This window comes from Phaeoacremonium minimum (genome assembly GCF_000392275.1).
Source record: "Phaeoacremonium minimum UCRPA7 unplaced genomic scaffold PA7_03_scaffold_149, whole genome shotgun sequence".
In the NCBI taxonomy this organism is placed as follows: domain Eukaryota; kingdom Fungi; phylum Ascomycota; class Sordariomycetes; order Togniniales; family Togniniaceae; genus Phaeoacremonium; species Phaeoacremonium minimum.
The window spans coordinates 78,426-104,897 of NW_006921056.1; the positions used below are offsets into that span (position 1 = coordinate 78,426).

The window sequence follows — 26,472 nt, forward strand, 5'->3', positions numbered from 1 at the left end:
GAGAGCCGGGTCCCAGCCTCCGCTCGCCGTTTTGAATAGATCGTCAGACAGACAGACTGTGAGAATTGCTCTGAGAGTGAATGACAAGCAAGAGAAGCAGAAGAGTTTGGTGGATGCGGGGTTGGGGACGAACTCTGATCGGCCGGGCGGCGTTGGCGGTGGTCTTCCAGGTTTCTGCTCGACAAGAGGTGGAGGAGCTAAGAGCTAAAGGTCATCGGGGCTCCGTCGCTTCCTCTAGTGAGGCAGACGGGCGAGAACGGCGCCAAGTCATTGCTAGGATTGGAGAGTCGAGGGACCTGCAATACGGTACGGTACGGTACGGTACGGTAGGTATACCAGCCCAGCAGCATTGTGTTAGTGGTTCAGGGCGGAAGCTCACCCCAACCTTGGAACCTTGACGCGAGCAGGGAGCTTGGGCCACCTCCTCTACCTACCTAGGTACCTAGGTAGGTACCTTAGGCATGGTACGGTACATGACGGTGCGGGTAACGGTACCTACTGTTCCTCACCCACTCTTGCCCGTTTGACATTTGTTTATTACGGATCCGAATCTTCAACACCGGCCGACTTTGTCGCACCCCTGAGCGCCGACTATACTCAGCCGATCCACAGATTCTTGCTATTCTCACCCACTTGACTGGAGCGCGCCTTTGAGTCGTTGATGAACTTGAAACTTTCTCCTCCGCTGGATCGGTGGCAGTTGCAGTCGCAGCCATGAAGGTCACGATCAAGAAGTGGAACGCCGTGGCGACCTGGAGATGGGATATCCCTGAAGACGATGTCTGCGGCATCTGCCAGGTCCATTTCGACGGAACCTGCCCAACATGCAGATATCCCGGAGACGAGTGCAGCCTGCGTATGTCTGAAAAGCTTTAACTCTCTCCAAGAGCCTCCTAACCTCCCATAGTATCCGGCAAGTGTGGCCACAACTTCCATATGGTTAGTCTCATTGCCTCAGTCCTGTCCAAACGTATCATGAGTGCTGACTGCTGTTGCATTGGCACAGCACTGTATTCTGGAGTGGATCAAGCAAGATTCATCCAAGGGCCAGTGTCCCATGTGTCGCCAGAGTAAGGCTCTCCTCCCTCCCTTCGCTCCTGACCTTTTGCATGCTGATGAGTCTACAGGATTTGAATGGAACGAGGGGCCGGCTCCAGCTGCCGAGAGCCCTCAAGCCTAGGCAGTCTCTATTGCAGAGACGGAAAGCACAGTATTTGCGCGTTCAGGTGTCCTTGTGTAACTCCCGCTTACAGAGAGGCATGGGTGGACATAGCAAGGGATCACATGTGGAAAAGTAGGCGTTGTTGGAGTTGGTTGAGGGCTGCAATGATTGATACCCTTTTTGCAATGAAATTACTCTACAGAAAAGAGAAGAAAAATTAAACGGCGCTCGCTTGTGTCATGAATGATTCCATCTCCATTTTTCTCAATTTATCTGAGAAACAGCAGTTCACTCTTTCGGCCTGCCTTCACTTCAAAACACCATCACATGCTTCAATCGCGACCTCCAGGCGGGACGCGTTAAGGTTCAGCGCACCAATGCGGGGCACGTGCCGATAAGATAACGATTACTTGCCGTGAGCGGCCGACATCCACTTGCATCCATCAGTCAGTGTCATGCATTCAAGGTTCCAGGTTGCAGGTGGAATGGAACGTGATCTGCCTTGTGTCCGTCCACTCTACGTTAATCTGAGGTGCGAGGCATCCTGACATCCGCGAACCTTAGCTTTTTGCCTAAGGAATTGCCAGGCGGCAAGCTGCAGCCTTTCGCAACAATCTATGGCAGTCTGCGCGCGACCGCTGTCACTCTACAACTTGCCTGACCTACTAAAGCATCGCACCAACCCAACATGCCAGAGCTTCCCGCCGACCGCCGCCGCTTAGCTAGCATCTCAGTTCCCGCATCGTCAAGTCGCCGGTCCACTGTTGCTTTTTCGTCATGACCGAACCTGACCGGCCAGGCTCTTCAGCTTCCAGGCAGGCTGGTGAAGCGTCTCTGAAGCCGAGCTCGCCATCGCCGCAGCCTCCAGCTGCCACAGAGAGAGGGCCATCAGCATCACACTCGCCTGATGCGATAGAACAGCAACACCAACAGGGTCCATTGCCGCCCCAATTCCAACCCCTCTTCACCCTCGTCACCGACTCAACCACCCGTGCAACCCACCACCCTCGCGTCCACTATGTCTTCTCCGACGACGACCCCGACATCCTCACCGAAGCTCTGGCTCAGCGCCACAGCAGCCTTACCTCAGCCGAGCATGAACCATCTCCCATGCATGGAAGCTCCGGCAGTGGAGCGCCGCCCGACCCCGCCCAGGAGCGCGCCATTGTCCTAGACCTCGTCCCGAAAGAAGACGGCTCTGCCGGCTACGAGGTGGCCTGGGCGTCGAGCCTGAGCGCAGACTGGGCCGTCACTTCGGCCCAGGTGAGCCGCATGGAAGACGACACCCCAGCCGCCCCAGGCGCTCAGGACGACGGAGCAGGCAGCGCGAACCTGATGCTCCGTATTGAAGGAGTGGGCATCGAGGGAGGTAGCGGCGCCAGCTCCGCAAGCCGACAACGAGGCGGCAAAGGCGCCTCGCCCTTGGCGACGGGCGACGGCGGAGAACTGCAGCTATCCACGGCGAGCGGCACGCGTAGCAGGCAAGCTGCCGTTGAGGAGGATTACGGGCTTCTCATAGACGAGTTTGAGAAGCGTATGGGCGTCCTCCGCAAGGTGGTTAGCGCTGGGGAGGACCGACAGCGCAAGGTAGCTACAGATATGGACCAGACAGCCCAGGAGCAGGCGCCGCCTCGCCTTGAGGTAGACGACGAAGCGGGACATGTCGCTGAGGGTGATTGAGGAGACAACCCCAGCATGGTGCAGATCTAATCATATGTTTACTCGACAGAGCGAAAAGCCCTCAATCGACTGGAATAGCTCCAGGGTATGTCTTCGCGGCACAGTTCGACGTTCAAAGCATTCAACGTCACAAGGGCTTAGGGCCGCGTAGTGGAGCAGGGAAGCATAGGATGTCGTCCCAAAGAGTAATTGGGAGTAAATGACAATCCATACCAATAGGCTGGTGTCTCATATCACCAAACCTTACGACCTCAGATGTATTCTGAGCAGCATCAGGATGGAAGAAGGGCTCCTGCCTCAAGCCATGGGGCTCGTTCCCCCTTTAGGTGTTGTATCTAATAGTTTACAACGATGAGCGAACTATTCTCCGCATTTTTGGATTTCATCGGGTTCCCAGGTTGAGCATGGGCTCTTGGAAGCAAAATAGACGCATCTCATTCACATGTGGTCTCTCCAAACTTCTTCTAGACAGAAGCAAATAATCCATTTGTAATAGCCTGCTCGTAACTAAAGAGTTCTCGATTAAAACGCCGGTAATGCACTAACTCCACACAAGCCTCCCCCATCCAGGTCAAGTCAGCGCAACTAAGTAGGTAGCTAGGGGATATGTCGACGGTATCTGTCCGTCGATGTTTCTACAACATATGAGAATACGGGAGAGTTTCCAAGTTCGTCGCTGTGGATCGACATCAAGTCCAGATCGCAGCGGGGGGTCAACCACGTCGTCGGTGTCTCCTCATTCTGGGACGACACTGAAGATGGTATGAGTTAAAATGATCAATAATAGAGTTGACTTGGATGGGGAGGCCAGTGCTGATGCTGATCGTGAACCGAAAACGAAGACCTAAAAGTCGGTATTTGTACAACGTAGAACCATCTCGTGAGGCGGGCCGCCTAGTGACGACTGGGTCCAGTCCAGCCTTTGGCTGGGATCACTGGAAGTGTGGCCGTCTCTGAAGGGTCGAAGTCTGCATTGGGAATAACAAATCTGCCCGCTAGGCTCTTGCCTGCCCCGGCGAATCGAGTTAATGGTCCCGCTGTTTCGCCATTTGAAGGTGCTTTGGGAATCTTCAATTGAGCGTAGATGTTGGAGACGGGGATTTCGCCGGCAAACTGGATCGCTCGCTTGGAGTTGTTGTTATTGTTGTCCTTGGGCTTGTTGATCATGACATAAGCCACAACGACCACGACCACGATCACAATAATGGCGACTATGCATCGAGTTAGCATCTGGCTTTCAGGGGCAAGGGAAGTCAACTTACCAACAATACCCAGGCAGATCCACTTCTTCTTTCGTGTCTTCCTCGCGGTAGTCACAGCTACGGCAATCTCCTCGTTACCCTTATCGAGGTTCTCGACAACCTCCTCGCCCTTCTGTTCAATCTGAGTGACTGCCACCTCCTGCTGCACAATGAGAGTGTCCATGTCCTGGAAGAGCTGAGCAAGCTCGATCATCTGCTGCTCGATACGCTGGAGGGCGGCATGGCGGTCTTGAACGGCATTCAGGACTGCTCTTGCCTGGCCCTGCCGGCTGCTCTGCATCATGGCCTGTTGGAAGACCTGGTTGCCCTGCCCAGAAACGTCCTCGACGGCCGCACGAACCTCGGACTCGGGGGCGTCTGGACGCACAATTTTGTACTGGCGAGCCATCTGGTCCTGCGTCCTCTTACGGAACGCCGACTCGACCTGCTGGAACTGCTGGATGGCCTGCTTCAGGCGACGGTCGATGCGTCCCACCTGGGGAGAGTTCTTGGGCTGTCTGGCGTCTGGAGAAGACTTGACCTGGCGGACGCGCTCGGTGAGTTCTCGGTACAGGGACATGGTGTCGCTGGAGAGGGCGTCAAGCTGTCGAGAGGTCGACGAGCCGCCGGATGTGTCTGCATCGTTGAGAGATCGGTCCTGCAGCATGCGTAGCTGGTTCAGGTTCTGTTCGATCTGGTCAATTCCTTGGTCGATGCTGCGGCACTCGTTCAGAATAGCATTCGGGTCGCCCTGGCCGAAGGACGAGGCGTTCTGGGCGAGCGAGGCCATCTCGACATTGCTTCCTGTTACAGCACCACTGTCAGAGCTGTTGTTCTTGCTCTCAAAGCTTGCGATTCTTGCAGAGGTAATCTTACCACCGTAGTCGTCTCTGCCCATAGCAGGGCCCTGGTTATATCTGCCTGCTGCTCCCCCGCCGCCGCCTCCAGGACGCGGGCCCTGGCCGAAAGCACCCTGTGGTGGTGCTCTTGGTGGTGGTGCGCCGTAGCCACCGCCATTGCCTCCACCATCTCGTTGGTCAAAGGGGTTTGGTCTTCCTCCGTATCTGCACACCATCGCTCGTCAGTAAAATCCCCAAAAGATTTGTCCTCGCCCATCGGCACCGCGTGCAGCGGGCAGAGGGTTCGTCGAGTTGGCCGAGAGGAGCGTTTGTTTACTAACCCGTACTGAGCCATTGTTAGCGCAATCCGTGATGCATGCAAGAGTTGTAAATTGGTTGATGGAAGAGAAGGGAGAAGGAGGCAAAGTGCACTGGGAGCTGGGAATGGGGCCCAAGTCAATTGAGAGACTGTCTCAGCGACAACGGGTCCACTGGAGCCCAGGATTGAAACACAGGTCGGGGTAGGAGTGAAACACTGACGCTCATGGTGATCGAGTTGAACGCGCGAGGGCGTGGCTCTCGCCTAGTAATGAAGAATAGGGGCTAAGCTGTCCGAGGTCGTTCTGATTGCCCGTTCCGCTCGCTGGTCGCCGGCTCTGATGATGCAACGCGATCGATGAAGCTGTTGAGGATGTATGCTGTGCTGCTAGAAGTTTGTAGAGGAGGAATCGAGGATGTTGGCCGCTTGTTACAGATCTGGGGGAGGAAGGTCTGAAGCGTTAAGGGGGTTTCCGAGCCGGGGGGCTGTGGCTCTTCCTGCGCACTTTTTTTGGGTTGTAAGATGGGGCAGGTCGGTCGGTTGTCGGTTTAGCAGCTTTAGCTTGGGTACCTCAGTACCTGAGATACTTAGGTAGGTAGTCGGCTCTGCTGCACAGATGGCCCCTGTCGCTCCGCTTGTTTCTGGGTTTTGGTGCTGCAAGGTACCTGGCACCTGGGCCCTCAAGGTCTCGTCTTTTCTTACTTGCTGCAACACCACAATCTCCAAAGTCTCTCCGAACCAACAAATAAATCCGATCCTCAGAGGTTTCTGGGTTTGGCGGGGCCTAATTCGAGAATTCGAGGCAATCAAAGACGAAGAATCAAATATGCTCTAGCCGAATGCGAAGAGAGGGAGGGAGCGGTGTTGAAGCGGTGGCGCCGATGTCTTTGTCGCTGAAACGCTCTTCTTTGACAGATGCACCAAAAGAGTCAATACGATACGTGTAGAGAACTACTAACGTTATGCAGTATGTAGAGAAGCAGTGCAGATGCAGACAATCGATTCGTTCCTGCGACACGCCCGCTAAAATGGCGGCTTGGTTGGGTAATATCAAACCAGATTTGGCCAAGACGGGTGGTGGATGGATGGCCGATGGCTGCTCTCGCTGCTCTCTCTGCACCGAGCCTGCACGAGAGTTCTCAGTCCAGACAGGGAGACAGGGGTCAGGCACACGGCCAGCAGCAAATTTGGTTTCAAGACGTCGATCGACAGGGACGGCGGTTGGCAAAGGACGAGAGTGACGATAACGTTACCCCCCGTCGGCAGCTCTTCTCTTTGGTCTTTGCAGTCAGTCAGGCCCGGGTCATATAACGTTACCGTTTGTCTGTGATTCACAATGGTCGAGTGAGTTCAGTGAACTTCAGTCAAGTCAACCGAAATGGGATGACACAAAACAACACAGAGAACAGACAAGAAAGAGAGAGAGTGAGAGAGAGAGACAAGAGCTTGAGATGAAGGAATGGATGGGAGCCCTGGCCTCTTCAATAAGTGCTGAGTAGCCACAACCAGCAGCTGATCCATCCCTTCTTCTTCGTCTTCTTTTTGTTCTTCTTCCCTTCGCTGCCACCATACGATCTCCATCTATCTAGTAGACAACTACGCATTCTACATTCTACTTATGCAGCCTCCTTGCAAGCCGTTCAGCGCTAAGGCACGGTAAGTCGACTTATGCTCAACTTCAGCGGAGATGGCTCCACGCCCTCGCCAGGCCAGACTCGTCCCGCCAATAGCTTGTCTTGTCTTGGGCCTTTTCGGACGGACGCCATCGCTGCATCGCGCCGCAGCGGCCTTCCCGCGCCGGCCTCTCTCTGGCTCGGCCTTCTCCCGCTTACCCGTCAGCATTTGCATGGCCTGCGCCTTCCAGCTGGTCTTCTTCCTGCACTGGCGGCCGCCGCCATTGATGAGCTCAAAGCTATCATTGATCTTCCTCCGCCGCACGTATCTGTGTTTGACGTGGAAATGCCCTGGCCTGTACAGCGAGAGATCTTCGTTCTTCAATATGAGTGTCTTTCGCAAATTGTTAAACGCGGTCCATAAATCATGGAGCACCTTAAGCTTCAGCTCCCAGGACGCTAGCCTTATGGGGGGTTTGCTGGGAGGATCTATCGAGGGACGATGCAGAAGCCAAGTCTCAGGCGAGGCGCATCAGCCACGCAGAGGTGTTTGGGCTTGGACAATAAGCTGACAAGGCTGACACACTTTTGTCTGCGAACGGCCACTGGGCTTGGGCTTGGGTGATGATCGTTTTTGCCTTGCTTGCTGTATCATGACAAGTTAAAGCAAAAGCCGCTACTCATCCGCCGAGATCTAGCCCGTCTCTGCCTCCTGTAACGCTCTCCAGACCTTAATAGGGGTCTTAGAGCCCGGTATCGATGCCGGTAACGTTATCGCGGGCTGCCGTATATGAGCGTGGCTTTCCAAGTGCAATACTCGATTGATATGATACTAAGACCGGGCGAAGATGCACACCGCTAGTTGATTGTCTTCTCACTCTGAATGATAATGTGTCTAATGGGGGTGAGATGGCCACCCCTTGAATGACTATTTACCCACGCTTTCTAAATGCGCCGCACCTTGACATCTATTCCGATATCATGCCCAAGTCTTTCCGCATATGCCATGCTTCTTCCCAGCAAGACTCGGTGCCCTAACCACTGAGCACGTAACCAAGTCTCGTTCAGATGACCGCATAGGCAGCGGCGTAGCTCACACTTGAATCGCCCACATGCTCCACCAAGCTGCTCCGCTGATACTGTACAAACTTGAACTTGCCCTTGCCCCTGCCGTCCCCTGCGTCTTTGGCTAGTATCTCCAACGCCGCCATGGTGACGCCGATCGGATGCCGTCCACAGACGGTGTTCTTAGTCACCCGCAGATTGTCCACGAAGTTGTTGTGAACTCCCGTCTTGATGGCCTCGATGGCCAGCTCGTCAAGCACCTTGATGCCCTCATGGATGGGGGTCTCCGTAGCAGCACTTCGCCTGGACAGTGTTGTCAACTCGGAGATCCGCCCGGCGCTCGGGACGTAGCTGGTGTAGCTGAACCTGGTGCCCCAGTGGCAGAAGTCGGACGACACAACAAACACGTTCTCGGGGTCCTTGAAATATGGTAACAGCAGCTCGCCAAAGGCCTTCTCCTCTGACCCGTTGTTGTCGCCAACCAGAATCGGCACAACCGTTGGCCACTTGGCCTCGTCTGACTCTTGTCCGAAGGTTTGCTCTAGTCTCTTGTAGATGTAAGGGAAGTGCATCTCCAAGGAATGCTCGGAAACATCGTGAGAAGTAGGTATGTCGGAGAATTTGCCCGTATCACGAAGAGCCTGGATGACCTCTTCATCAACCGTCAGGTCGCCGAAAGGGGTCTCGTAGGCCGCGAACTTGGTCAGCGCACACCCGCGCAGGTAGTAGGTATGCGAGGGGCCGAGGACGAACACGCGCTTCGCCTTGGAGACATCCCATGACTTGTAGGCCCAGGCCGCACATGGCCCGGAATAGGAGTATCCGGCGTGTCTTTGAAGCTCGCACAACTTGTCAGCTCAACAGCAAGGACAGTAGTAGTAGTAGTAGTAGTAGTAGCCAGGATGTTCAGTCACAATCAAACGCCTAGATCAGGTACAGGTGCAGATACAGAAACAGACTTCTCTGGTGCAAACCCCGTCCATCACGAAGTACTCACGGTGCAATGATGACTCTTGCTCCAGACACCGGCAGGGTGCTGCCGTCTATGGCCGTGGGGACCTTGCCCAGGAAGCTGTCGAGCTGGCTGGACAGGACGGTGGGGTCACCCTCGTACCAGCTGTCGGCGTGGCTGGCCTCACGAGTGCCCTTCTGCTTCATGACGACTGCCTGTATGTGGACTGCAAGGTGCAGGTTGGGAAGAAGTAAGGTAGCCCGCACGAAGCCTGAGTCTTGTGAAGGGGAAGAAGAAGAAGACACGGAAAGGAGAGTCGTAGAGAGCTCGCCGAAGGTGGGGAGACGGGAGCTTGGGAAGCGCACGCTGTAGCTGACCCCACTATCGCGGGATGACGCGGGGCTTTGACACCTGTACCCAGCTCGCACTTGCAACCATGCGACTACTTAACCTAGGCACTACCAGCAAATCTATTCTTGCTCTTGCTCTTGCTCAATATGCATGCTACCTAGGTAGGTATACATGACCAGGTACCTAGGCAAGGGGCCATATTCTCCTCCTAGGATTGACTTCACAAAGTGATGACATACTTCCGCAACAACAAATACGCAATAGATGAGCATTGGCAATAAACACTGAAGCTCCTTCAAAGTGGCTAACTGAGGTATTATACATCAAATGGCTATTCACCTCATAATTCGTTAGCCCAGTCTGCGGACTCGATCTGTCTCGACCGTCCAAATGGGCACGCTCATCTCAGATCCAATTCCCAACCAGAACGCCGTCCGATGCTAATGTCGAAGCCAATATAAACGCCGTGAACCCCAATAACATCTGGACTATCTTTGCAGTACCCTGTCCAGTGTGACAATATCAGCATATGCCAGCCCCGGAGACAGCCCATCCAATGCCCCCAACCCATTTCTTGCGGCCAGCACACATAAGACACCGCCTTTGCTCGCCGAGGTTGCTAACCGAACACGAGAAGCAGACGGCCTTGCCGCACGCGCCACAGTGACTGCTCGCGCCGACGAGGCCGTACTCGTTCTCCATCATCACATCCTCGCCGCCTAGGCCAACGCCGCAGTCTTCGCAGTGGCTCGGTTGGTTGGACTCGAAGGCCGGTGTCAACGGCATTGATGGCGCAGGGGTTGTCGATGCCGAGCTGGGAGTCGATGCCGAGCTGGGAGTCGACGCCGGCAGGTTCCAGAAGCTGTGCAAGGATCGCTGGCCCTGCGCAGGGGCTTGGGGCTGCGGTACGGCGGCGACAGGCGGCGAGTAGACGGAAGGGAGTTGTTGCTGTTGCTCCAGCGGCAACTGCTGAGGGTGGCATTGCTGTTGCTGATGATGATGCTGGGCTTCGTAGAGGATCTTGAGGGTGTGCTCTGTAGAGGCAACAGATGATGAGAAACTGGGTGACACCGCCGACGACGACGACGACAAGGACAATGAGGGCAGGCAGTGGGATTGGTGTTGGTGTTGATTTTGGCTTTGGTGGTGGGGTCGCCACTCGTAGAACTTACGATGCACCTCTTCGTCCGACGGGCGGGAGTCACGGAACCGCTTCATGGTGCGGCTGGGCAGGTGGGAAGGTGTGCAGGGGCGGCTGGACAGCGAGGTCCGAGGCGAGACGGGGCTGTCAATGTCCATCATGGCCATGGCAGAGAAGTTGTAGGCATTGGGCCGCGGAGGCGACGAGAAGGTTGTGTTGCTGGAGAAGGACAGCTCCGAGTCGGACCGCTTGCGTTTGAGGAGCATCTTGTACCGGAGGGGAACGGGGACGGGATGGATGATCGCTTAATCAATCGATTGACGTGGTTGAATCAAGAGATTGACTGGGGTCTCCACGAACAACAAGTAGACTTGGCCGTGATGTCGACAATTGGCAAGATGCGAGGAGGATAGACGACAAGTTACGGAACTTAATGATATGTGTGTGTGTGTGCGTGTGTGGTGTGAATGGCGCCTATTTGAGTAAATGATGGGAATCGCGTCTCCCAGCCTCCTCCTCGCTGCTAACCAGGCTAACTTGTTAGTGGAAGGTTGGCTAAGACGCGACCGTGCCACGCCCAAACGCGCGCGAATAGGCAAGATCGTATAGTGCCTGCAGGTCCGCATGCAGTTAGCGCCCTTTCCGCATCCGTGCCACTCACTCAAGGCGAATTGCTTCACCAAAGTCTTAAAAACAAGACCTAGGTGTGTATCCGTGGATGACTAGATCTTTCATTCTGATACAAATGCATGGAGAAAGACGACTGGTGAACCATGTCGATAACAGGTTTTGGCTTTCTAGCCGATGACACAAGTAATTGTTGCTCAGATTGAGATAGATCTCAGAGTTGTTGAGGTTCCCGCTCATTACCTACTCAGGTATTTTCGATTTAAGTGCTTACCCTACAATGCTTATCCTAACTGACATTGACATTGATGCGGATCATGATGAAGTCGAGTAAGGCTTCATGTACCCCACTTGCAGTTTCATCTAGGATTGACTCATAACTAAGTCATAACTTAGATGATCTTGATGACAAGCTTCCCAGTCCCTCCATGCCGAGACCCAACCTTTACACACTCTTGGCGCACTCTGTCCAAGTTCTCCAAGGATACAACTGTCACAATGGGTTTCGCTTTCCCCCTAGCAACCATCTCTCCCGCCTTTTCGAGATCTTCTCGCTTGGACGGGTCGCCGGACAGAAACTCCATCTTAATGTTTGTGCCCATCAACTTCCATTTATACCAGAGCTGGAAAAGGTCCAATCCCCAAGAGAGCCAAAATGGAACGTTGACTGCCCCCAGCATGTTCTTGAGCGTAGACGATGGCGGAATGCTCAATATCGAAATCACGACTCCCGTTTGAGGGTTGGTCAGAGGGATACTCGCTGTGACATCCATAACGGTATTGAAAAACAGGTCCACCTCACCCTTACCAATCTCCTTGACTGCATCTTGAGTCTTGTAGTCGATGACTTTGTCGACAATCCCCGGCATGTATTGCTGTACCAGCGGCACCTTTGCGGTAGACACCGTAGTTATGACTCTCTCTGCGCCGTACACGTTCTTCAACACCTGACAAGCAACTGGCCCCGTCGCTCCCAGGCCCGCAGTAACAAACGCAGTCTTGCCCTCCAGCGTACCACCTGGCTGGTTCATCAGTTGCAGCCCTCTCTCGATGCACTGCAATGCAGTAATGGCAGTTCCGGCAGAAGCAGCGGCTTCTTCAAAAGAAAGGTGATTGGGCTTGGGTAGAAGCCATCGCTCTTGTGTTACAGTGTATTGGGAACAAAAACCCGGCAGGACAAGAGGGAGCATGGGTCGCTTAGAATATCTAATAGCCAGCAGTTAGTGTCACTTCTAATTTCAAACTGATCGAAACCAGTCTCGCTGTCGAAATATATAACGCTGAGGTCATTGCTAAAGTGAAACATCACACTTACAATCCGTACACCTCATCACCGGCTTTCAGGGATTTTACACCTTTCCCTACGGCGACAACAACACCAGATCCCTCACAACCAATCTTTGCTGGATATCTGTATTATCACGTTATAGTTAGACTTATTCTGCATCAAGGGGGCGTGGCGGTGACATACGATACCGATGTGAAAAGCTTTGTTACCTTATTTGCAAAGTCTAAATCGGCGTTATTGATTGCTGCAGCATGTATTCTGACCAAAACATCATCGGGATTCTCGATGTTTGGTACAGGAAGCTCAATCACTTCGTATTCGGCTGGTCCGCAGGCATGCGGTGCAACCAAAGAGCGCATCGAAGATGGTGTAGAAGTCATCGCATATTCATTCGGCTTTGAAAGATAGATTGCATTTCAAATCAAATCAGTGTGGTGTTATCTTATATTTGTCCTCCCCCAAAAATCCATCGATCAACAGTTCGGCGGCCGTCTTGGCTGGTGTCGCCGTGCTTTCGGCGGTCCCACCGAACGCCGAACTCACCACCGAACCGATACAGAAAGTTGAACCGGCAGCACGCAGATATTACAAATGCATGGGCAATAAGAAATCTGACGCAGCAACTGCAAATTTTGGCTGTCATAAGCGTATGAGAGTGTTCCAGCGAAGGCTTAACTCGTTGAGTAAGCCTTGTAGGCCATAAATGGTAAGTATGAAGGCGAAAGAGGGCCCCCAGATGGAGTACTATGGGACTTGGCAGTGTACTTTCATTCTATTTTCGCAAATAGCGACTATCTCGCGAAATTCTGCGCGCAACTCGGGCTCGTTCGTAGACACATTTGGAAGCTGGGGTTGGCTCACTTGAAACCCCCGAACCACAAGTGGCAATTTCACGGGGAGCGTCTTTGATTCTAGGGATTGATATATTTTCTTACAGACAGTTGACCGTATTGACTTCGTTTGTAATTGAGGTCTTTGTCTGGTTCACTAACAACAATGTGACCCGAATTCGATTCCCAGCTATGCTCAACCTTAAAACACAAATGGAGGTTCGGCTGGCTTCTGAGCCTACCCACGTGTCCATTTTACAATCGTCCGACTAGCTTCAGGCTTGTTTTCAAATACATCGCAGTCGATAATTAGACTCTTGAATGCTGTGTCTAGTTTGAGAAGCCAGTCCCTCAACGAAACTTGGATGGCGCTCTTTCACTCCAAAATCTTGTCGGTGCTACCGTCATCACGGCCACTACTCTCTCCATTGATCTTGTAAGGGTCGTAATCGTTGTTGTGTCTACTGCCAGAATTGAGCTGGGCACTTCCCTTCTGGATACTGTGAAGCTGGTACTTGTGCTGGGATTTACCCCCGGTGGCGTCGAGTCCCTTGCCCCATATGGCTCGCTACCATGCGGGCGGGACGAGAATAATCCCAGCTGTGGCAAGTATCTCATGATCAGCGGCTTCAAGCGCATCGCAGAGCCGCATATTATGCCAAGATTGACTTCCACGATCGTCCAAACCCCGAGGATGGCTTCCGTATAAGTGACATCGGGTGTGTGATCTAAAAGAAGGACATAAGGTAGACGAGCTATCGAGCAGATGACAACACTATGACATGGTTAACAGATGTGAAGTACACCGGAGGGGAGGAGTTTCAATGAGGATGCGCACCCGGATCCTAAGGCCAAGATACAACCGACCGATATTTTCTGCTTCGCAGTGAAATGGAGCCTGTGAATTGTTGGGATGGGTACAGCCACAACAGCGAAATCGGATGCAATATTTAGCACCGCCTGCGATAAAGCGACGTTCTCTAGACATTTTGTTGTCATAGGTATTTGATTTGATCTTGAGGGTTTCAATTCCTATCTACTAAAGAGACTGCCAATTCATGCGTATCAAATTGCTGTTCACACTATACATAATAGACAGTAAACCCCTACGTTCCCAGATCTATTACGTGACACGCACCAAGTGGCGCCCTAAAGTCCATTGCTATCCAGAGCAGCTCCCCACTGAAGCCTTAAAGCAACGGGCTTGAATAGGCGTTAGCTGGCCTCGCTCCGTACATTATTCGCATGAAATGTCATCTAGCCAATAATCGTCGCGAGTTCAATACCCCACACATATACCCCGGGTTGTGGTCGCGCATCTCCAGGATTAACCCCACAAACCGAACTGGAACATGTATAGAGGACCGCTTAATGGGCCATCCTCGAGCCGGTGAAGTCAAGATTTCAGACGAAATGTTCAGATCGATATCTCGTAGAGGGCAGTTCCGAGTGGGGTGTAAGTGACAAGCTCAGTCCCGCTCACCATGTCACCTCCACATCCCGTGCCAAGGTGTCATCAACACAGCAAATGGTGACCAATGGTAGTCATACAAATACAACCCATATCTGGAATAAAAACAATGTAATGGAGTGTTGAAACACACAGTGAAAGGGTCAAGTTCCTTAAGGGCACCTCGCTAGACTATTGGCCAATTCGAAAGCCCGCATCATGCTTACCACCACCCTTTATGTTGGGTTCTTGACCACTCCTGTGATGGTGTTGGCTAGTCTGACAGTCAGTGACCCATCGGATGTCATTACTCCAGATGCATGGGCTGCCGATAATGCAATTGTCCCGGATTACAACGTGCCGTTTATCAGTCAGCAGCCTTCGGACCGTAAGTAATGGATTGCAAAAAATACCAGCTAGAAGGAGACCTCAGCTGACATGCAACTTGAAGTCGTTGCTCCTTTCTATTACTCCAATGGAACTACGACCCTCGATCACACGTCCTTCTACGTGGATGAGAACGATACAAGTGTCATTGTAGTAGCTGACAGTTCTTCACTCAATTTGTCCTACGTCGACGTACTGAAGTACGGCTATGCTTCTAATCTGTTGGAGGCAAGTTTTTACGGCTTCAACGCTGCGATCAATGTTGTAAGTCATATGTGTTTTGAACCCCAAGAAGTAAAGGACTCACAACGCTTTAAAGGCCAATGCATCGGGTGCTCACCTCGATCATGTTAATATTACCGTTCACAACGGAGCTGCCAATGTCTATGCATATGGCACTGACACCGTGGTCTATGTCGATAACAGCTGGTTGTATAGCAGTGGCCCAGTCTCGCACGGACTTTATGCATCTGGAAATGGAACTATTATCGGCAAGAATCTTCAGCACTTTTCTGGTGGCATTCGCTCTTCTTCCTTCTCAGGAGACTCGCCCAAAGGAACAGTTAGAGTTTACGACTCCATTGCCCACAGTGCTGGTGTGGGCTCAGCGACTTATTACGCTCTTGGGGAGATTTACGCGGAGAACGTCCTGTCACGATCTGACAATGGACCTGTTATCTTCATGGATGGTAATCAGAATGCAACTCTAGTCAATTGTGATGCGACTGCAGGTCTCCTTGGAGGAGTTGCCATTTTCAGTTCCATGGTTAGGACTTCGGGCGCAAGTCTCAAGCTCCAGGATAGCAAGATCACCACCCTTGGTTCCACCATGCCTGGCCTATGGTTTGGCAACACCATTATCAATGTCGTCATTGAAAGCAGTGAACTCAACACGGCTTCTGGAATTCTTCTCGTGGCGAATTATTCGCAAATCACCCAAGATTTTGATTACTACGCATCATACACCGACAATAACAATCTCTTGCCGGCGGAGGTGTTTGCCACAGTCAAGGAGTCTGACCTAGAAGGAGACCTGGTCGCCTACAATTCCAGTTACATATCATGGACACTTACTGAGTACAGCTCATGGACCGGCGCCGCCTACTCAGGGTATGGAGAGGCGTTCTTCGATATTGCATTGGATAAGACCAGCAACTGGACTCTGACACAAACCACCATCGTGCAAAACCTGACGGATGCAGATTCTAGCCTTTCCAACATCAAAGGCAATGGAAACACTCTTTACTACAATGCGAGTGCTACATCCAATGGCTGGTTGGGGGCAAAGACCATTGCGCTATCAGGGGGTGGCTTCGCTAAGCCCATCGGTAGTAGTTGTAGTTAGACGAATCTGTCCGCAGATTATTTGACTGCATAATCGGTCGGAAGTTTAATGGGAACCCTACTATGCACAGTTAATAAAGGTAAACGACATCAGCTCGTGACGAGAAGGTACCGTAAATTTAGCACGTAATTTATGAATCCTAACAGACCTCCTTATAGTCTTATCATGCGTCTTATGATAATCTTGATACTTTTTCATCGGAATTTTTAGTTTACATCTAAGCCCCGAAAATATTTGCAGTGTTTAGCGGAACTCTCGTTACTGATTGAAGGTGATATAAGAATAAGACACTAAACCGAAAGTGTGCTATGAAACTTTCATGAGAAGACAATCCAATATACTGTCACTTGATGGATTCAGGGGAAGACGGAGAAGAACCCTTTACTCTCCAGCAACCTGAATCTCGGGCTCCGCATGCCGGATTGATAGCGCCCGACCCGGGCACAGGAGTGGATCCTACCGAGAACTAATCACGTGATTAGGCATGTGGACATGAGGTTAGGCTTGTAGTCTCGACCCGCATGCTCTGTAACCTTAGATTTGAGGCAGCTCTGAATTTAGGGCATAGAATTTGCTAGCACACCAAAAATTTTGGTACTGCCGCCCCGCGAAAAGTTGCTCCAGCAGCAGCAAAAGGTCAACGCCTTCGAATTCAACAATTCGACAACACCTTTACGCCCACCTCCCTCACATATCTAAACACAAACAGCGCAACAATGGCTGACCGAGGCGGCGCTAGAGGCGGCGGTTTTGGCTCTCGAGGTGATCGCGGCGGCGATCGTGGCCGGGGCCGTGGTGGACGACGAGGTGGTCGACGAGGTGGCGGCAAGAGCGACGAGAAGGAGTGGCAGCCCGTCACCAAGCTCGGTCGTCTCGTAAAGGCCGGAAAGATCAAGAGCATGGAGGAGATCTACCTGCACTCTCTGCCCATCAAGGAGTACCAGATTGTCGACTTCTTCCTGCCCAAGCTCAAGGATGAGGTTATGAAGGTGCGACACACATCATACTAGATCCCACCTGGGACCAATATTGAGCCTTTTGAGGGATAAATTCTCTCTTTGTCTGGATAGTGTGCTAACTCGGTTCTTTTCTCCCACGTACAGATCAAGCCCGTCCAGAAGCAGACCCGTGCCGGTCAGCGAACACGATTCAAGGCCATTGTCATCATCGGAGACTCTGAGGGACACGTTGGTCTGGGTATCAAGACCTCCAAGGAAGTCGCCACTGCTATCCGTGCGGCCATCATCATCGCCAAGTTGAGCGTCATTCCTGTGCGACGAGGATACTGGGGTGCCAATCTTGGTCAACCCCACTCCATCCCTATTAAGGAGAGCGGAAAGTGTGGCTCTGTCACCGTCAGAGTAAGTGCAATACTGGGGAGTGTAATTCTATTTCTGTTCGAATACTAATTCGAGATTTTCTAGCTTATCCCCGCCCCTCGTGGTACCTCTCTCGTTGCTTCGCCTGCTGTCAAGCGTCTCCTTCAGCTTGCTGGTATTGACGATGCCTACACTTCATCTTCCGGCTCTACCAAGACCCTGGAGAACACCCTGAAGGCGACCTTCGCTGCCGTCTCCAACACCTACGGCTTCTTGACACCCAACCTGTGGAAGGAGACCAAGCTGATCAGAAGCCCATTGGAGGAGTTTGCCGACACGCTGAGGGAGGGCAAGAGATACTAGAGGCTGGAACAGTCCTAACGGCGTCTGCGGAAATTTGGTAATTGCATGGTTTGAGAAAATCGCATTCAGATGAGGCTGCTTTTACCCTAGTAAAATACAGCAATTGTGGCCTGAATCAAGGCACGGACACATATTCTGCCCGTTTTACTTGCTGACTTGTGATATTGAATTTCTTGCTGAGCTTGAACTGTAGCTTCGCAGACGCAGTCATTGACATGAGCGTCGGCGTTCGTGTTGCACATGTCGCAAACGCCCATTGGGATTCGCTTGCTTTCGATTAGCTTGGTAAGTCTCCTCCATCTGGCAACGCATGGCTCCAAATAGACATACGATCTAAGCCAAGAAAATAACGATCTCGCAAGCAAGTACAATGCGAGTAGCGTCAATTCCTGCCTTTCCAAGTCTGCCTTTCCTTCCCACTAGAAGGGCATTTGACAATGTCGGGATGTAGTTGCTCACACTGGGACCTCTACGGGATTTTGGGAAGAAGGAGGGCTTTTGTGCTTTGAGGAAAGGAGACACAGCTCCTTCCGCCCAAGTGTGCAAGGCGGGACGCAGCATAGCTCCTTCCAGATGAGTATGAGGGTCTTTTAGAGAGAGGTCGAGCATACCACATGCCTTGTCCCGACTTCTCCTCTTTCTCTTCATCTTCATCTTCACTCTGTTCTACTGTCCATCGCTTTGCTTCGTCGCTCGTTTTGCATCACGCTCTCTTTTTGGACTTCAAATTTTGGAACCGCTTTTGGCCCTCCCAATTTTGAAGCCTATTGCATCTTCCATTTATAGACTGCTTTGCGTCTACGATAAGCTACGAAGAGAGGAGCAACAACACATCACATGCTGCCTTCTGTCAATCTGTTGGAGGGCGTCCTGAGGATGCCAACGCTACCTCGCCCGCTCCGATCGGGAAGTGTGGCCATTATTGGCTTCGCTTGTCTCGCCATTCTTTGCCTTCTCTCATTCGGCGATGGTGTCCAAGTGCCTGCTGCTCCCAACTCTCCTTTGAAGGACACACAGAACCAGCTGCACAAGCGCAATGTTAACGAAGGGGACAACACCTCACCAACCTTCCCGTTTGACAATGCAAATAAACTCGGCATTCCCAAGATCCTGAGCGTTCCCAGCATTCCTGGATTGCCTGTCGCCTCATCTGTCTTGAGCGTGCCGGTTGTGCCCGTCATCCCTTCGGTCTTGACTTATCCAACTGTCGTTCCAACACAAGCCACGCAAGCCACGCAGGTCACACAACCGGCTGGAGGGGGTCTCGGTGGTCTCCTGAGTGTCGTTGGCAGTATATTGAGCGCTGCACCTCAACCTACCTCAGTTGTACCGCTCCCCTTACCTGTGCCCACATCTAATGCGGGTGGAATACTTCCGGTCCCAACTGTTCTTCCAGTTCCAAGCCTGACCGATATACTCCCTGTTCCCACAATTGTCCCCATCCCGAGCTTGACAGACGTACTGCCACTTCCGATTACATCTCTCACAGAACTCCCAGCGAGTCCCGTCAACTCTGCAGCAGGCGGAGGCCTTCTTGGAGGACTTCTGGGACTTGGCAATGTCGTCTCGGCTATAGATGGCGTTATTGGTCAGAGCAGTGATGGACTACTTGATCAACTGACTTCTGGAGTCTTGGCTCCTCTGGATGCGATCCTTAGCAACCCAGTGGCCATTTTGGCAGATCCTACCTCAGTACTTGCCAATCTTCAGTCGCAAGTGACCACCGTCCTTGACACCTTGCCAAACGCTGTCGTAGCTGGAGCACAGGTTGTCGACGACCTCGGCAGCCAGCTAGCTTCAGCAGTGTCTGATGTGCCCGCCCTTCTGACAGCAGTCCCCGCCGTTGGTGACGGTATCGGAGGCGAGGTGGGCTCCTTAGTCAACATTGTGCCAAGCATCGCCGCGGCCCTACCTGAAGCTGCAATGTCTATAATTGACCAAGTTGCCTCTGTCGTGTCTGCCGTGCCAGGTGTTGGACCTGACCTTGGCGTAGCTCTTGAAGACCTGACAGATCAGCTGTCGTCACAGGTTGTCTATATCTTACCTGAGGCTACCTCGTTAGTCGGCGACCTTGTTGACCATATCACTTCTCTCATGCCGCCAGAAGTTGGAAGCATCGTCGGTGGACTTGCTTCCGTCGTTCAGAGCGAAGTCAGTGGTGTGCTTTGTCAAGTGTCTTCTGTTGTGGAAGGCACAGCCATCATCTTCAATGTTCCTTGCAGTGAACTGGCAACCTCATCACCGTCACCTGTGTTCTCCGAGATACCAAGTTTAACTGGACCAGCCACGGTCTTAGCCTCACTTACTGAAGTCTCTGGATCAACTATGGAGATTCCTTCGATCACTGGCGCTCCAATTGCTTCAGCTTCCGGCGAGCCAGAGCCAGCTATTGCAACGTCAACTCCAGCGATTCTTAGCTCTATCCTCTCACGCCTAAGCTCATCGCTAGCAAGCTTGACTTCTCCTTCTGCAATTAACATTCTAACCACCACAGAGGCGGCTAGCACATCTCCCGGCGTCATATCGCCACTGCTTCAGTCCTCACTTGCGAATGCTCTAAGCAGTTTGCTGAGCCAGTCTTCAACGACAACTGCGGGCCCGGCCAGCAATCTCTTGCCACCCTTGTCATCTCTTCTCAGCCAAATTTCTGCACTCTCTCAAACGGCTGCTATGGCTGGTACGAACCCCAGCAGTCCGCTAGCAACAGCTGGCCCTATCTTGTCTTCGCTTGCGAGCCAGATCAGCAGCATGATCACTCAAGCGGCAGCACCTACCAGCCCATCTAATCCTGTTGGACCAACGCCACTACCTTCTTCAATTCCCAGCGCGCTAACTTCCAATTCGATTGCTTCCACTACTCCGGCAGCGTCAGACTCCACGTTGTCTGCTCCGCCTCTCCCACCTCCCTTGTCCTCATCACCGACGGGGGCAGCAACGACGGTTTACTACGTGCGGACGATCACAGAGCTAATTACTTCGACAGCCATCCAGGTGGTCACTCAATGTACCAGCACTGCTTTGTAAGTCTTCACGTATCTTATGAATAATGTGGTTTTCTCCTTTCTGATATTGTTCTCTGAAGGATTCCTGTTGCTGAATCTCCATGTTCCTCCGAAACCGGCGCAGTATCGCCCACGACAGCCAACCCTCTTGCTGGACCTTGTCCGGGCCAGGGATATTCGTGTGATTCTTGTATCGATGGCTGGTTCTGTCCTCCCCAAGAGACCCCTGCATTGCCCGCTCCTTGCGGGCTCGGATGGCCTTGCTATCATTGCAGCAGCGGGTGGTTTTGCGTACCAACACGGGCTCTAGCATCTGCCCCCCCGATCATCAGTGTCTGTGATGTATCCAAAGCATCCATACCTCTAGGGCTGCCGACCGCACCTCTGCCTGCCACCCTCCCAAGTGCTACACCCTCTGCACAGATACCGACCTTTGCGCCGTTGGTTCCAAAAGAGATCTCGTATCCCGCTGTAAATGGGTATCAATATGCGGGCTGTTTTATCGACTTTCCGGCGCGAGCTCTCACTGGTATTCAGATGCCTGGTCCAGTGAGCTACAACATGACCAATAGCATGTGTATCAGTTACTGTGAAGGAAACAGCTTCACTCTTGCTGGAACAGAAAATGGTACACAATGCTTTTGCGGCAATGACCTGGTGGATTCCTATCTCCTCGACGACGCAGCATGTAACATGACCTGCACTGGTGAACCAAGCGATACATGCGGTGGAGCATGGGCACTGAGCCTTTACAGTCCAAATCGAGATGTCCCTCAAGCTCAGGGTCCTTCAGGAATGTTCACATTAGCCAATACACCGGGCGGACAGCATCCGGGTGGTGTTAGACAAACAATCATACCTGTTGTGACGCAAATATTTGCGTGGCCCGCACCACCTCCACCAGCACCGTCCCCGACAGCAGCCTCCAGTGCAATGATCAGTCCCGACATAGCTGGACTGCAATCAACCATGTCGTCCATCATATCAGAGGCTATCTCAGATGCCAGCCAGGTCGTGGGCTCGGAGCTTGCCAAAGCCAGTAGTGTCTTGGGAGACGCAGAATCTATCGTTAGCCAAGGGATGTCCAGCATTGCAAGCAATCTCAATTCTATCGCGTCTGGAGCAGGGACGGCTATCGGTGGTTCACCTACTGCCATTAGTATGCCGTCGCTGACCAATGTGCCATTTGGACCTGGCCCTGTTGTGCCAAGCACATCTCTTGCTGCGTCCATACTCACTTCAACCTTGCCTGTTCAGCCGTCCTCTACTTCGCTTCTTCCAACAGTTTCAGCGACCCTAGGTCAGGGAATCTTTTCGACGGGCACCAGTGTGGTAACAGCAGATACACACGCTGCTGCAATAAACTCTTCCACCCTTGTGGTCACTGTCAATGAAGCCAACACATCTTCCGTAGCAGTTGGCTTCGGACACAGGTGGCATCGACGCCGAGCTCACTAGGCATGAGAGAATGTTTGAACCGATTGACATATGGTAGGAACAAGGTGGAGATAGGTCTTGTGTTTGGGAGTAATGGTTTGATATCCTTCCACACTATGGCATGGCACAACCATGTCTTGGCTGGGAATTATATTGGTCTTATCACGGAGAGGGAGCTCTCCTTTTCTTTTTGGTCGTGTCTGCTGTTCTCAAATGATATATCAATATGTTACGATTAGGCATCGCATTAGGACAGTGTCATAGTCTCGTTATTCGTGCTAGGTAATGGTACATCACCAGGAACCTGAATTATCTCGTAAATAAGATCGTCACTGCGTGAAAAGCCCTGCATTGCCACCAGCAATCCTGCCCACAACCACGCACTCAAGGAGAGATGAACCACCAAGTCTGTTGTCTCCATGAATGCCGCCTGTTATCTCACCTGCTGCCCACAAGCCTTGGACGGGCTTCTGTTGCGACCCAAGATCAGAGGCAAGTACCTCTGCCTGTTCGTTGATGGCGACGCCGCCCATCGTGAAGTGAATGATGGGTGTAACTCTGCCGACGCAGACTTCCTGGTCATCATCGGTAGGTGCACCGGTCAGTTTCCAGTGACCAAATACTTTGCGACCATACTCATCTACACTATCACCTGCAACGATGGCAGAATATGCTCGTATGGTGTCACGAGTAGTCGCGTCTAGTTCCTTGACTTTTTGCTTTGTCACCAAGCCTTTCCAGGTGTAGAAGCCAACATGAGGACCGGCAACCTCGCAGGCCCCTGGATCGAGCAAGATCTGGACATCCCATTGCCGCGAGTCTCCACCCTGGGTGTCAGACCCAGGGAGTTTCATAATGACGTTGCTTATGTACTCGCGAGTCTCCATTTCGTTGACGAAACGCTTTCCTTTGTGAAGTAAGATGCCGCCTTCGCCCCGGAGCATCTCAGCTGCGAGGAACTTGACAGGAGCATCGGGATTTGCTGGGTCGACAAAGCCGGTGGGGTGGATCTGCACACTGTCCATATCGACAAGACTCGCCCCAACGGATGTCAGTAAGTTGTGCATGCCCGGCCGAGGATCGTTGGTCGAGGGAATTCTTGAAAGATCGGGCCGGTATTTGGCCAGGAGACCCTTGGCATCGCCGGCAAATCCGCCCGTGGTGAAGACGACGGGCCCATCAAGGTTTTGGGTCTGGCCATCTGAGACGAACTCCACACCAGTGACTTTGCTCGGCTCTGCACTCAAGAGCCTTGTCACCTCGCAGCCGGTCTTGAGCTCAAAATTTGGAAAGGCCTTTAGCTTGTCCAGCAGGGCAAAGATGATGGCGGCGCCAGGGGGCGTCTTGCCGGCGCCTCGGTGGGTGCGAGCAAAGCTGTGGCCGCCCAATTGCGCCACAACGCTGAGGTCAACACCAATGTCGTCAACGAGAAAGTCGACGGCGGAGGCCGACTTGTTCGTCAAGAGAGCGATGAGAGACTCGCGGTCCTTGCGGGCGCCGACGTCCCCCGAGGACAGCCGCACGCCAGCAGAGCGAACGGTGTCGCTGTAGAAGGAGGTGTCCTGGCCCTTCTGGAAGCGGGTCGGGGCGCCATTGATACCGGAGGAGGCCTTGATGCTGTTGCCACCGGGCTTGGCGGCCCTCTCGAGTAGCCGGACCGAGGCACCCACGCGGAGGGCCTCGTAGGCGGCGGATAGGCCGGCCAGTCCCGCGCCCACCACGATGACGACCGGCGAAGGGGCAGACTGTGACATTGGTACGGGCGGGGCTCTCAGGAACCCACCGGTTCTCATTGAAACACGATTATACAGCACTGCAGTCAATGGAATCAGAATGGTGAGGAATAAGGAGAGCAGGATGCGCCGTCTGGTCATGGACACGTTACGTTACGTTACGTGAGGTGACGGACGGTGAATGCCGCGAGAAAAGGGGGTCTCGGCGACGGCGGCAGCGCGATACAGGAACAAGTGGGAAAGGTGAGAAAGAGATTTCGTGTTTATTTTCGAAGCGGCCGAGAGCAACTTTGTTCCCGACGGTGCTTCAGAGAGAGACAAAGGGAGATAAGGGAAAAGGAGATCCGGGAAAATGCAGAAGCTTCTTCAGCATGATCCCACGCAGATTCAGGGAGCAGGCCTGGGCCGTTGTCTGATGCCGATGCTTGAGGCTTGGGGGGGTCAGCATCAGGTGATGGTGAGGTCGAGGTGGCACGACTCGGCGACGGTGGCTAATGTAAGGCACAGCAACTACTACTCGATCTTACACAGCCGCGCGCGCGCGGTGTTAGCCGCACCGCACCCGCATTACTGGGACTGACAACTGACTTAATTGCCAGTGACCACGTAACGTAGGTACCCAGGGAGGCCAGGCCAGACCGGCCCTACGAGTCGAGCCAGTCGAGTCGAGTCGGTAGACGGCCGCCGCAGTCTCGTGTCGCGCCGGTGATGCCTCACCTCAGAACTGGTGATGCGCGGGCCTACCTGGGGAGCTGCGCTGGTACCTCGGAGGCACTTGCTGCGTCTTGTACCTCTCGCTGCAAGCATAATCGCGATTACGACAAGGCAAGACGCCCTTTCGTACAGAGCTATGCACATGGGCGGTGATGACATTTCGAGGCTGTAAGAGGGATATATTAAAACCTGGATCTCTAGCAAATTGTGCGACGGATTGTTAGGTTAGATTCAGCCGAGATGGCAATGAGAAGCCAGCCGACGTAGCTTGTTCGCAAGACACAATGCATCAATCTGGCCAGTGATGAAATTGACCGCTCACTCCATGGCCATATTCAAGGTTTAGAGAAAACGGTAGGGTTGATACGGATGAGATGGGGCGGATAAAGAAACGGGACTCGCCGTTTGTGTCATTCATTCGCACTGTCCCGCCATCTGGAACGACTCTTCACAATGCGGCTTCTCCTTCAAATTTGACAGTCTCACGTACGAGCACAAGATGATGTAAAATAAGCCCGATTGTACGACGATCGAAGGACTGAGTCTGATTCCGATTTTCTAGCCAACGAGACCTTGGCACCTCGTGCTTTCCATGTAGGACTCACCTTTGCTCCTTTTGAAACTCTCTTATTTAGATCTCAAGATCGACAACATCTCACGCTTCAGTGGACATGAGCACCTCTATTACCAAAGACCGAGAGCTTAAAAGCTCGTAGTTGCGAAGGTACCAATCATAGCTGTAACGCCAGCACCGACCAATGCGCGAGACAATTTCATGCATGCGGTGAGATTTTCAGGGTGGATTTTCGACCAGGCATCGTTACGCCAGGGCCATTTGATGATGTTGCACCGCTGCACCGTTGCACCTGGCTCTTCTCGGTACCCGCGCCGCCGCCGCTAGCTCATCGCCAACTGTGGTAGAGAGGTGCAACTGAGAACCCAATCCTCGCCAGGGATACAAATGACGAGGTGCCAGATCACCAACACACTAACGTAGCTGGGAAGGTTTCGAAAAAGGGGCCGCTGGGCCTCAATGGAACCTCAACTCATTGGAAGAAGGCACTGCCTGGCCGCCTCGTTTATGCCATGAAGGCAGAACAACCAGGACGTTATATTCTACACGTCAAAGCCGCTTGGCATGTCAACAAGCTTTCTGGGCAAACATGTTGAGCATCGTGGCGTCCGGTTCGTAGCTCGGCAGAATGCTTGAAGGATTCCTTTTCCAACGGACAGCAGCGCGGGACAGGGAAGGCAACTCGGCGTCAAATCCCCCATCAGCACGCACGCGTAGATTGTCTGGAGCGATGCAGTAAAGGGCGCTGGACTCGCAATGGGAAATGCCCACCGACGTTGCCAAATAGGCGATGACGGCCCGTGAGCGCCGGCCAAACTCCCGGAAGAATTTCATTCGCTCCAGTTGTGAGACTGTGCAGTAGCAGACAATTAAAACTGATCGACGGATGCATCTCCGAATCCTGGACTGAGCAACTCCCTGATTGGGGTCCTAATGCGTGGTCTCGCCAAGGGGCATGAATTAGAGTCTGTTGGATCATTACTCAACTCGAGCCTAGCGGTGTCTGTTTGGGAATTGACTTCTTACGAAATATTGCCAGA

The 26,472-nt window shown here is 52.8% G+C and overlaps 7 protein-coding genes across 7 annotated transcripts; 3 read left to right on the forward strand and 4 right to left on the reverse strand.

Annotated features, from left to right (window-relative positions):
- Positions 1-2,272: 2,272 nt before the first annotated feature.
- UCRPA7_2108 (hypothetical protein) lies at positions 2,273-2,842 on the forward strand (the record flags this gene model as incomplete). The annotated part of the gene is made up of 1 exon (XM_007914683.1): positions 2,273-2,842. One exon carries the CDS (start codon positions 2,273-2,275, stop codon positions 2,840-2,842), a length of 570 nt encoding a protein of 189 aa, XP_007912874.1.
- An 894-nt stretch (positions 2,843-3,736) lies between these two features.
- Positions 3,737-4,981, reverse strand: UCRPA7_2109 (putative snare protein; the record flags this gene model as incomplete). The annotated part of the gene is made up of 2 exons (XM_007914684.1): positions 3,737-4,053; positions 4,105-4,981. The coding sequence occupies 2 exons, from the start codon at positions 4,979-4,981 to the stop codon at positions 3,737-3,739; spliced, it is 1,194 nt and encodes a 397-aa protein (XP_007912875.1).
- Positions 4,982-7,918: 2,937 nt separating this feature from the next.
- UCRPA7_2110 (putative duf52 domain-containing protein) lies at positions 7,919-9,494 on the reverse strand (the record flags this gene model as incomplete). The annotated part of the gene is made up of 3 exons (XM_007914685.1): positions 7,919-8,750; positions 8,917-9,086; positions 9,462-9,494. 3 exons carry the CDS (start codon positions 9,492-9,494, stop codon positions 7,919-7,921), a joined length of 1,035 nt encoding a protein of 344 aa, XP_007912876.1.
- Positions 9,495-11,382: 1,888 nt separating this feature from the next.
- UCRPA7_2111 (putative alcohol dehydrogenase protein) lies at positions 11,383-12,021 on the reverse strand (the record flags this gene model as incomplete). Its single annotated transcript, XM_007914686.1, has 1 exon — positions 11,383-12,021. The coding sequence occupies one exon, from the start codon at positions 12,019-12,021 to the stop codon at positions 11,383-11,385; it is 639 nt and encodes a 212-aa protein (XP_007912877.1).
- A 2,756-nt stretch (positions 12,022-14,777) lies between these two features.
- On the forward strand, positions 14,778-16,290 carry UCRPA7_2112 (hypothetical protein; the record flags this gene model as incomplete). Its single annotated transcript, XM_007914687.1, has 3 exons — positions 14,778-14,946; positions 15,010-15,209; positions 15,265-16,290. The coding sequence occupies 3 exons, from the start codon at positions 14,778-14,780 to the stop codon at positions 16,288-16,290; spliced, it is 1,395 nt and encodes a 464-aa protein (XP_007912878.1).
- A 716-nt stretch (positions 16,291-17,006) lies between these two features.
- On the forward strand, positions 17,007-17,972 carry UCRPA7_2113 (putative 40s ribosomal protein s2 protein; the record flags this gene model as incomplete). Its single annotated transcript, XM_007914688.1, has 3 exons — positions 17,007-17,279; positions 17,361-17,651; positions 17,715-17,972. The coding sequence occupies 3 exons, from the start codon at positions 17,007-17,009 to the stop codon at positions 17,970-17,972; spliced, it is 822 nt and encodes a 273-aa protein (XP_007912879.1).
- Positions 17,973-22,740: 4,768 nt separating this feature from the next.
- Positions 22,741-24,165, reverse strand: UCRPA7_2114 (putative flavocytochrome c protein; the record flags this gene model as incomplete). The annotated part of the gene is made up of 1 exon (XM_007914689.1): positions 22,741-24,165. The coding sequence occupies one exon, from the start codon at positions 24,163-24,165 to the stop codon at positions 22,741-22,743; it is 1,425 nt and encodes a 474-aa protein (XP_007912880.1).
- Between the last annotated feature and the right edge of the window lie 2,307 nt (positions 24,166-26,472).